The sequence below is a fragment of the Miniopterus schreibersii genome, assembly GCF_964146895.1.
Source record: "Miniopterus schreibersii genome assembly, chromosome: 19".
NCBI lineage: Eukaryota > Metazoa > Chordata > Mammalia > Chiroptera > Miniopteridae > Miniopterus > Miniopterus schreibersii.
The window spans coordinates 13,831,113-13,842,619 of NC_138119.1; the positions used below are offsets into that span (position 1 = coordinate 13,831,113).

At 40.3% G+C, this 11,507-nt stretch overlaps 1 protein-coding gene across 5 annotated transcripts in view; it reads right to left on the minus strand.

Annotated features, from left to right (window-relative positions):
* GON4L (gon-4 like) overlaps nucleotides 1–11,507 on the minus strand; it is a 43,341-nt gene extending 31,834 nt beyond the window's left edge. For 2 of the 5 annotated variants that reach the window (XR_013997708.1, XM_081121319.1), the window contains exons 1-7: nucleotides 11,433–11,501; nucleotides 11,134–11,206; nucleotides 8,177–8,710; nucleotides 5,127–5,318; nucleotides 2,311–2,504; nucleotides 1,163–1,237; nucleotides 938–988 (exon numbers count right to left, since the gene is read on the minus strand). Coding sequence is in view for 4 of the 5 variants with exons in the window: in XM_081121319.1 (XP_080977445.1) it covers nucleotides 938–988; nucleotides 1,163–1,237; nucleotides 2,311–2,504; nucleotides 5,127–5,318; nucleotides 8,177–8,684 (1,020 nt within the window). In the remaining variant the exon portion in view is untranslated. Of the gene's footprint in view, nucleotides 1–937; nucleotides 989–1,162; nucleotides 1,238–2,310; nucleotides 2,505–5,126; nucleotides 5,319–8,176; nucleotides 8,711–11,133; nucleotides 11,207–11,432 lie in introns of all 5 variants that reach the window. The other 3 variants (XM_081121320.1, XM_081121318.1, XM_081121321.1) reach the window with 3 other exon arrangements.

Genomic DNA, 11,507 nt, shown 5'->3' on the forward strand with positions numbered 1-11,507 from the left:
TGCAAAAGAACGAACTAGTGTGTTTTCAACAATACATATACCCAGGCCCTACCCATGGGTCCTGCTTTCTAGGTCTGAGGTGAGCCCAAGAACGTGCATTTTTAATAAGAACTCCTAAGGGAACAGCCAGTGTGGCTCACTGGCTGAATGTCCACCTATGAACCAGGACGTCATAGTTTGATTCCTGGTTCGATTCCTGGTCAGGGCACACGCCTGGCTATGGGTTTAATCACCAGTAGGGGGCATGCAGGAGGCAGCGAATCAATGACTCTCATCATTGATGTTTCTCTCTCTCTCTCTCTCTCCCTCCCTCCCTCTCCCTCTCTCTCTCTGAAATTAATATTAAAAAATATATATATATTTAAAAAAAAAAAAAAGAACTCCTGAGGGAACACACACCAGGGTGATCTTCATGCAAGTGGTCCCTGGGACACACTATGAAAAACACTACTCTATACACTACCACATACAACATGAATAGAACTGACCTCTCATTGCTTTCAACAATTCTAAATGGTTACCTAGCACTTCCAAAATTGCACCACATCAACTAAAATAAAAATAAACTATGACGATGACTTCATATATTCTACCTTTACTTGTCTTTTACAACTCTTTTGTTAAGAAGGGAAACCCAGCCCAGCCAGGCATGGCTCAGCGGTTGAGCATCAACCTGGGATACAGGCAATTCGGGTTTGATTCCTAGTCAGGGCACATGCCCGGGTTGCAGGCCCCATCAATGGCTCTCCCATCATTGATGTTTCTATCTCTCTCTCTCCCTCTCCTTTCCTCTCTCTGAAATCAATAAAGATATATTAAAAAAAAGGGAAACCTAGACCACAATAAATTTTCTCTATATTTTTTCCCTACAAATAACCTGAAATTAGATCTTATTTACCAACCAAAATATACAATAAAGAAAAAACAAAACACGCACCACTCCTTTTTCCACCACTTCCTTAAGTTTAGAGCGTGTCATTTTGGGCTCCTAAAGAGGGGAAAATGAGAAGAAGAATCAATAAAAATCATTGTGTAATTCTTCGATTTTGAGATGCTTTGCCCCCAATTGTCAAACTGTAGACTCTGAAGTGACCTCCTACACTTAGCCAGTTTACAGGTAGCTCTGTTCCATGACATTAAAAAATGACAATCAACTACTCACAAACATTGGCATATCTTCGGTCTCACTAATGGCTGCTTTCATCATTGCTACCACATGTTCATTTGTGATTACTTCCTGGAGAAAGATGAAATTGCACATTATGCAACAAAGATGTATCATCTAAATAATATTCATCTCTCTAATTCTGCTAGACATGTGTAGAGACAAATGGGAGCTAGATACTCAAACAGCTTCAGATTGGGGTAATGAAAGGCAACTAAAAGCAAAGAAGCAAGTTTTGGACAAAAACACTCAGCTCCAAGCAATGTAACAGCAAATGGACCATCTTATCACCTTGCTGACAGGCTGTTTTGAACCAGAACTCACCTGTGAGGCCAGCTACTTCGGTCAGCAAGGTGTATAAAATTACTTAAATTAATGTAAGTGCAGACACAAGTTATCCCCTGACCGGTCAGCAAGGTGATTTTATTAGCTGCTACAGGGAACAGGAATGGCTTACATAAAAAGAGATTCTGAGGTAACTATACGCTTAAGAGAAACAGTAATAAACAACAAAGGCTTTGTAAATAGCTGTGCTGCTACATATCAAAGAACAGTATTTGCATATGTGCAAAGTACTGTAAACTGTTAACTGGGCATCTTTTCAGGCATATTAACCCACAAAAGAGTAAATCCAGTATAAACATTATCATCTTAAACTATGATAAATAATACAATAAACAAATCAGTGGAAGGAAGTAGAGGAACAGTTTATCTTTCCAGTTAAGCTCTTCTTTAACATGTGTTCTGATTTCAAACATGTGCTGAGTGCAAAGAGAACTCTATCTTGAAATGTAAAATGTTTTGCCTGGCCGGGAGTGGCTCAGCAATTGAGCATCGACTTAGGATCCAGGAGTTGAAGTTTGATACCCGGTTGCGGGCTCAATGCCCAGTCAGGGGTGCGCAGGAGGCAGCCGAACAATGACAACTCCCTCATCATTGATGTTTCTATCTCTCTTCCTCTCCCTTCCTCTCTGAAATCAATATAAATATATTTTTAAAAAAGAAAGAAATGTAAAATGTTTTGCCATAGGTAACACAAAATTAGTTAATTCACATACCAAGAGTCAAGAATTTCCTGAGTACATTTATTTGCTTTCCATGAAAAATTTCCATTCCAATTACATAGCTGTCCCAGTTTTACTCACATGAAGAATGTTTCGCACATTGACTGCTGTCAGATTGTGCTGCTTGGCGCCATCCTCTAAGGTACGGTCAAGCATATCATCCAGTTTCGGGTCATAAGCCAAAGTCCCTTCTTCTTGATCCCTTCCATCTCGTTTCCTCTTAGTTCCCTTTTTCTTTTTCTGCCTTTTTTCACTTTCTTCACTGTCTTGCTCTTCTGCAAATCAACCAAGAACATCACCAGAATCTCTAAAATAATTGCTCCTGGAACTTAACCCCAAAAGGCAACCTTGTAAAAGAAAAACAAGCTGCCAGCCATCTAGCCCTGGAAATCAAAGACTATGATATGGTAGTGGTGGTAATGGTGGAGGTGGTAGAACTGTTATAGTAATAATACCTAACTTTCACTGATTATTTATTTTGTCACAGTCTTCTACACACTTTATATATATTAATTCATTTACTCTTCATAAAGACATTATGAGGTAGACTATTCTTTTCCCCACTATACAGATGAAGAAACTGAGGCAAAAAGATAAGAAACTTTTCCAAGAGCTAGTAATGAGAGACCATATTTTTTAGCCAAAGCACTCTAGCTCTAGACCCTCAGCAGCCTTACTTAGTGCTCTATACTACTGGGCCTTGGTTTGTGGCCCAGTTCTATAACTTAGCAGGGTACCCTTGGTAATAGTCTCATTTTTTTCTCTTATAAAATACAGATATTTGCCCAGCCAGTGTGAGTCAGTGGTTGCGTGTCAACCCATGCACCAACAGGTCAAAGGTACGATTCCCAATCAGGGCACATGCCCAGGTTACAGGCTTGATCCCCAGTAGGGAACGTGCAGGAGGCAGCCAACTTATGTTTCTCTCTCATCAATGTCTCTCTCTCCTTTTCCCTTCCTCTCTCTCTAAAAATCAATAAAAACATATTTAAAATAGAGGTATTTGCCCATCAAGGATGCCATGTAGATTAAGTTAAATAATATATATCAAAGTGCTGTATAACCAATGAAACATTATACAAATACAATTTTGTTGTTGTAATCCTCACCCGAGGATATTTTTTCCACTGATTTTTAGAGAGAGTGTAAGAGAGGCGGAAAAGGAGAGAGAGACATCGATGTGAGAGAGGCAGATCAATTGGTTGCCTCACGCACTCACCCCAACCGGGGCCAGGGACTGAACCTGCAACAGAGGTATGTTCCCTTGACTGGGAATTGAACTTGCGATGCTTCAGTACACAGGCTGATGCTCTAATCACTGAACCACACCGGCCAGGGCAAAGAAAATTTTCTTAATCTCATACAATATATAAAAAGCCTACAACTGCCCTGGCCAGGTAACTCAGTTGTTTAGAGAGCTGTTTCAATACCACACGGTTGCAGGTTTGATCTCTGGTCAGGGCCCATGCAAGAATCAATCAATGAATGCATAAATAAGTAAAACAACAAATCAATGTTTCTCTTTTCTCTCTCTGCACCCCCTTCCTCTCTCTAACAAAATAAAATTTAAAAGTTCAAATAATAAAAAGCCTAAAACTATTATCATACATAATGAAGGAATACTGAACACCTTCCCCCAACTTCAAAAATGAGACATGGATATCCACTATCACCACTTCTAAACTACATAGTAATTTGGAACAAAGAAATAAAATAAAACCACTGAGGTTCACCTTAAAAGCATTTTAAGTTGAATAAAGAAGTCTATTTACTTGTATGTGTTATATTTCACAATAAAAAATATTGTTCAAAGAATTTTTAAAAAGGTCTAATCCTACTAATTCCACTTAACAAAAATAAAGTACATATGTTCACCAAGAGATCTATAGTACAATGTTCACAGCAGCACCATTCAGAGTAGCCTACAACTGGAAATGATCTGAATGCCCATTATGAGTTTCTCATTTTTGGTTTTTTTTGTTTTATAGAGAGAAGGGAGAAGGGGAGAGAGAGAGAAAAACATCAGTGAGAGAAAGAAACATCGATCAGTTAGTTGCAGTCTGTACCCACCCAACTGGGGATAGACCCCACAACCTGGGTATGTGTCCTGACTAGGAATCCAACCCACGACCCTTCAGTGTACAGGACAATGCTCCAACCAACTGAGCCATACTGGCCAGGGCAAGAGTTGAATGCATAAAGAAAATGTAGAATATTCCAACTACATAGCAGTGAAAATGAACAACCTACAAGTACACGCAACAATGTGGACCAATTTCATAAACATATTGTTGAGTGAAAAAAGGCAGTCACAAAACATGCATAAATATTCCATTCATATAAAGTATAAAACAGATGAACCAATCTACACTGCCAGAAGTCAGGATAATGGTTACTCATGGGTAGGGTGCTGGTAATAACTGAAAGGGAGTACTACTTTTGGGTACTGGTAATATTCTGTGTTTTTTTTTTTCAATCCTGAGGATATGTTCACTGATTTTTTTATAATCCTCACTTGAGGATATGTTCAGAGAGGGGAAGGGAGGGAGAGAGAGAGAGAAAAACAACACCACAACATAGATGTTAGAGAAATACTGATTAGCCATCTCCTGTATGTGCCCCAACTGAGGACTAAACCTGCAACTCAGGCATTTGCCCTGACCAGGAATTGAACCCGTAACATTTGGTGTATGGTACAACACTCCAACCGAGACACCCAGCCAGAGCAATAATATTCTGTTTCTTGATCTGGTTGCTGGTTACATAGGTGTATTAAAAACTCTGAAAATTCAATAAACTTGTATATCTTAGGATATGTACACTCTTTTTCACATTACACTTCAATAAAGAAAGTTCTTTTTTTTTTATTCTTTTAAAGTAAAAAAAAGAAAGCCTACCCATTGGAATAAAGAGTCCATCATCCTCTATCTCTTCCTCAGCTTGGTGATCTGAAGTCCTGGGTGGCTTTCCTTGAGGAGAAGCACAGACATCTGGCTGAGATGATTTTCTAGGCTGGGCTCCTGGTTTTACAGAGTGGTTGCCTGATGGCAGTAAAGGCATCTCTCCTCCAGAATGCATCTGAGGTTTCCCTAGAAGAATCACAAACAATGCTTCACACTTTCACCATTCTCAGTCATACTCTGTTGTAGAAATCAGGATCTTGTTATAAAGTCCTTTTTAGGTAGATAACTTCATTAATGATGCATATACTATAGAGGCATTCCTCTCTCTTAAAGACAGTGTTCTAAGAAAAATATTGAAATATGCTCACATCCAGTTTACTCATCTGTAATGTCAGGGAGTTGAAGTAGATAATTGCTAAGGTCTTTCTAGCTCTCTAACACTGTGAGCTAAGCACTTTTTTCCTACAGAAAAATCAGATTAGTACTTGGGGGGGGTAGGTTATACTCCTGACGACAGAGGGACATTTTATATAGGTGACTATTAACACCACACTTAATTAACTATAAACAATATCCTGAACTGACATTGCAAATCAATTTTACAGAGTATTAGAGTAAAAATCACTAAAAATTATCAACATATCATTTTACAGTTCATTAGACAACTTTCTCCTTTCTCACCTCAACTCTAAAAGAGTGCTATTTTTCTTTTTGGGGGTAGTTTTTAAAAAAGCAAAGAAACATTCATGCAGTATCAGAAGTAAACAGAATAAATTTGCCATGGGAAAAGAATACACATTAAATAAATAAAAAGAATACACAGAATATCTATAAAATATACACAAGGAATTATTAAACAGTGATTGCTATTGAGAAGACAACTTGAGGAAGAGGACAGAGTGAAAGAGTGCCTCATTTTTCACTGTGTGCTTTCTGTATTTATGAAATTTTTTTCCATGTGTGTATTACAGTCAAAAAGATTGTTTTCAAAAACGGATCACGTTATTTGTCACTCAGCTCCATTCAAAATTGACAGCCTATTCTGTACTTTTGTGAACTACTATCTCATCAATATTAGCAATTTCAACTGGCGTTAAGTATGATTTTAAACTGGAGGACCCTCCCCACCAACAAAGAAAAAAAGCCTTTATTTTGAAATAAAATATGAATCAATCCTTAATAGTATTTACCTTCAATTTTACTTCTGTTACTTCTGGAGCCCATGACAACATCACAAAGTCAAAAAGCCTAAAGGCTTTGGCTTTAATATGGACTGTACAAGGAGTTGAATCCTAAATCCATCAAATCAAAAGTTCCTCGTAGCCAAATTTCTCATAAAGGGAAATTCTGCCCTGGCTGGTATGGAAAAGTGGTTAGAGCACTGGCCCAATACACCAAAGTAGCGGGTTCGAAACCCAGTCAGGGCACATACAACAATTAACCAATGAATGCATAAATAAAGAACAAAAAATGAATGTTTCTTCTCTCTCTTCCCCCCCTTTCCTCTCCCTCTCTAAAATCAATTTTTAAAAATTATTTTTTAAAAAACGGTACTTCTATCAGTAGCATAGAAGAGCGGTCTCATTATTCAACAATCTATAATAATCTGTAGAATTAACAATGTCTAACATTTTAAAACTGAACTGATACAAATGACTTTTTAAACAAACATTCTAGAGTCTTTACATCTAAAGCAAAATACAGACGCTCACTTTGGTAGGTAGAGCTTCCATTTATATTTTTGCAACCTAAAATACATTTGGAACTACTCTAAAACTATTCCTACATTTATCCGCTGCACCATACTTCACATAGAGAAAATGTTCCTTTTCTCTGCAACCTTTTTTTTCTCTGAACCCATCTAAACTTTTTTGACTTTTTTGTTGTTGTTAATCCTCACCTGAAGATATTTTTTCCACTGCTTTTCAGAGCATGGGAGGGAGGAAGGGAAAGAAAAACATCAATGTGAGAGAGACGCGGTCAACTGTTTTCTCCCACAGGCACCAGAACACACCATGACTGGGGCAGGGATCGAACCTGCAACCCAGGTACATGCCCTTGACCAGAATCAAACCCATGACCCTTCAGTGCATGGATCAATGCTCTAACCATTGATCCACACAGCCAGGCCTATCTCAATTTAATTCCTCTCTCAAAAAACCTCTTAGGACCCCACTCTTCCTTTTTTCTATCAATGTGCTAGATGCTGAAAGACCTTAGAGAGAAGACCTTAGAGAGAAGTCAAGGCGGGTAAAAGAGAGATAGAGAAGAAAAAGCCCTATTCAGAGCATATATATAAATTGTTTACTGCCAGCATAAGAAATGTAAATGATAACATGAAGATAATTACCTGAGAACTGTAGAAACCAACTAATTAAAAGCTGAAATCTGCCTAAATTAGAACTTTACTTTGCAGTCCTCTAGTCCAAGGTTTCATCTAGCGCCCTGGTAGATGGGCATGAAAAACAAAGCCCTTCGCAATCTAAACACAATCTACCACTCTGACGTCACCTCTCACCACTTCTTCCAAGCAACAATGTCACCGTCCTCTTCTGCCTCTGACCTCTGAGCAGACTATTGTTGGCCTATGAAACCCCATGCCATCATTCTGTAAAAGTGCAACTCATCCTTCAAGTCCCAAGGGTTATGTCATCTCTGTAAAGTCCTTCCCAATGTCCCAGGCAGTAGTCTCTCCCTCTTCAACCACGACAGCTCACTCCTCCACAAGGCCCACTTCATGGATACCCATCAAATCACAAAAAGCGGTACACAGTACATACCTCCAGACATGAAAGGATAGAGAAAGGAAAGAACACAGAAGAAGATTTAAAGAATGGGAAGAAAGAAGAAAGTATCCACCAATTCATAAAGTACACCGCTGACCTTAGGAGCTCTGCAGTTCCAATTCCATACCAAATCAGGATCCCCTTTTAGAAAAACTAAATTTTGTAAAGGCACCGCCAAGAGTGAAGTAGCAAAGGCAAAAGCAATGCCAAAATGTTATTTACAAGGAAAATGTAGCCTAAAGACCTTGCATATCTTACCTCCGTCTTCCTTAACTTCTTCACTAGGCTCTCCTGAAAAAGGCTCCTTTGTGATAGGATGATCATCACCTCTGTCTTCTTGGGTAACTGGCCTAGGCCTGAGTGTTATTTTCTTCCCTCTCCTTGAGCCAGTGGCATGGAGTTTTTCTTTATCAACATGTACGTTAAGGGGCTGGGAAGACTCCAAGGAAGGTAGGGTGATTCCCTTAGAGATGGCCACATCAACAGCTTCTAGAGCTGGTGCATTTGTGTCCTGGATAAGTACCCTGGAGCTCAAAGATGGGTCCTCTATACCAAGCTGATTTCCTGCATCCTGCACAGATTCAACTTCGAGGTCAGCTGCTCTATCATGACTTTGACCCCAGGACAGTGACACTGACCCCAAGTCTTCAACCTGGTCAGATTCTAGTTTAACAGCTGACTCTAGGTCTAAGTCATCTTCCTCCTGGTTGCCCTGATGCTGTGGGAGTTCAGTCACTGCAGTTCTTCTCTTCTTACTGGACAACATTTTAAAAGTCCTACTTTTGTCCCATCCTGAAAGGAAAAAAGCAAGCTCTCATCACCTCATATTAATTATGATAATACTTCCTCAAATACCTTTTCACTTACTCATTTCAATCATAAGCACAGTACTTTATATCAAATACACAATCTCCCATTAGGTGGAAGTAGACAGACAGTGGGTAGAGTGCCTGAGTTGAAATCCTAACTCTACCATTGATTAGTAAGTTATCCTGGCTGAGTGACTTAACCTCTCTAAACTTCAGTTTCCTCAACTGTAAAAAAAATTGTTTTTACCTCATAGAGTTGTTATAAGAACTACATAGCACCCGGCCAGGAGTGGCTCAGCAGTTGAGCATTGACCTGGGATCCAGGCGATCGGGGTTCAATTCCTGGTTAGGGCACATGCCCCGGTTGCGGGCTCGATCAATGACTCTCTCATCATTGACGTTTCTATCTCTCTCCCTCTCCTTTCCTCTCTCTGAAATCAATAAAGATATATTTAAAAAAAGAAAAAAAAGAACTACATAGTAAGTGATTAGTGTCAGTTATTATTATTACCATCAGGAGGGTAAAATAGCATGATGCTGAGACCATCCCGAGTCAAACTGTCTGGATTTGTCTCCCAGGTCTGATTCTCTCCAGCTTTGTAACCCTGTATAAATTACTTAATCTAAATCTCAGTTTCTTCAGTTATAAAGTGAAATAAAAATAGCACCTACATGAGTAGATAGTAATTTATTAGATCAATAAGTGTTTTCTACTGTTGTTTGCATTAACAGAAACAATCCAAAAGCAAAGTATGGTTGTCTAAAGAGGTTGGCCTTGCCCTGACTGGTCAGAGTGTTAGCCAACACACCGAAGGGTCTCCAGTTCGATTCCCAGTCAAGGGAAAGTACCTGGGTTGCAAGTTCCATTTTTTACCTCAGTCCGGGTATGTGCAGGAGGCAACCAATGGGGATGTGTCTCTCTCACATCAATGTTTTTCTCTCTCTTCTCCTCTCTCTCCCCCATCCCTCCCTCCCTTCTACTCTCTCTAAAAATCAATGGGGGGGAAAATATCCTTGGGTGAGGATTAACAAATAAAGAAATAAATAGGTTAGGCCATATTAACAGAAATTTTGTGTTGTAAATAAGAGAGATTCCTACTGTCCTCTGCACTATGTTACTTCTAAATTCTTGCTTTCAATTCCAGTTATCACATTTAAGGGCAACACTAATCTAAACTGGAGGGTATCTTATGTTCTTATAGCACCTGTTTACAAACCTCTTTTATAGTAATTATCACTTTTGTGATTGCCTCGTGTCTGTCTCCTTCCCATCTCCCTCCACAAAAACTATGTGCTTTTTCAGGAAAATAACTCTTTCAACTAGTACCCCTAGTACCGGGAAATATCTGCCCTATTGAAGACACTCAATGAATGTTCCCTGAAGAAACGAATGAATGAAAGAGGGCATGGCCCTGGCCAGTGTGGCTCAGTTGGCTGAGTGTCCTCCCATGCACCGAAAGGTCACCGGTTCCATTCCCTGTCAGGGCACATGGCCAGGTTTTGGGATCGATCCCCTAAGACGCAGCAGATGAATGTTTCTCTCTCTCATCAATGTTTCACTCTCTCCCATCCTCTCTCTCTCTCTAAAAAAATCAATAAAAGCATATTTAAAAAAAAAAAAAAGTGTGAACTTCCTACTCTGTGCTCATCTTATGCAGCACTTGGACCAAGAGTTAAGCATTATATCGAAACTTTCTACCCAAAGAACTTTACTCAATAAAACAGGTACAAGAATAAAATAAGCTGCCTTGTGTTACAGTGAGTTCTTCATCACTGACAATGTTCAAGGTCTGAATGCCCACCTACCAGGGCACTAGATGAAAGCTTGGACTAGAGGAATGAAAAATAAAAGTTCTAACTCTTTCCCCGCCTCCTTTTCCTTTAAAAATTCTTTCCCCTATTTATTGCTTTGAGAGAGTGAGAGTGACTGAGAGAGATTTGTTGTTCCACTTATTTATGCATCATTGGTTGATTCTTCTATGTGCCCTATCGGGGGATCAAACCCACAACTTTGGTGTATCCAGAGGACGCTCTAACCAACTGAGCTAACTGGCCAGGGCAAAGTTCTAACTCTTATGAGCTTGAACTATAAAGTTAGTTTTAAACTTCCCTAATTTAGTTTCCACAGGTCACTAGGAGAGATCTCCCCCACCCTCCAATTTACCAACGCCCGTATCTTGCTAATTAAAACTCAACAAACACGTGAAGATCCCGTTGACAGGGAGGGTGGTGAGTGGGTTAAGAGGAGTGGGAGTAGCTTAGGTGAGTCCTGTATTTCACACACTAATTACTGAGATCCAGAAAAGGAAAAAAAAAAAATTAAGAAACACAGCTGCCATTTAAAGCCAGCGGCGTACAGGGATAAGCTCCAGGCACTTATAATACAGCAGTTCTAAAGTCGCTCACCTTTTAGGAACTGGAGTGAGACCAACAGGGTGAAAGCGCGCAGCTCCGGGGGTAGCCCCAGCGCGAGCCCCTCCTGGGAAAAAATTTCAAAAAGGGGTCCTCACTGCGCTGTTTACCTAGGGGCCGCCGAAGACCGGCCCAAGACCCCACCCCCGGCTAGACACCCTCACACCTCTACCTTCTGTCACACACCCCGCGCCTGCCCTCACCCCCGGCCCCCTCAGCCTGGACATCCTCCGCCCGAACGTCCAGCTCCCACTCGCCACTTCCCGCCTCACGGCACTCGACAGTCCCCTCACCAGCGCCCGATCCCGCGGAAACTCGGCGTCCGTGCCACCGGAAGTCAGCCAGCGGCAGCAACTTACGTCCGCGCC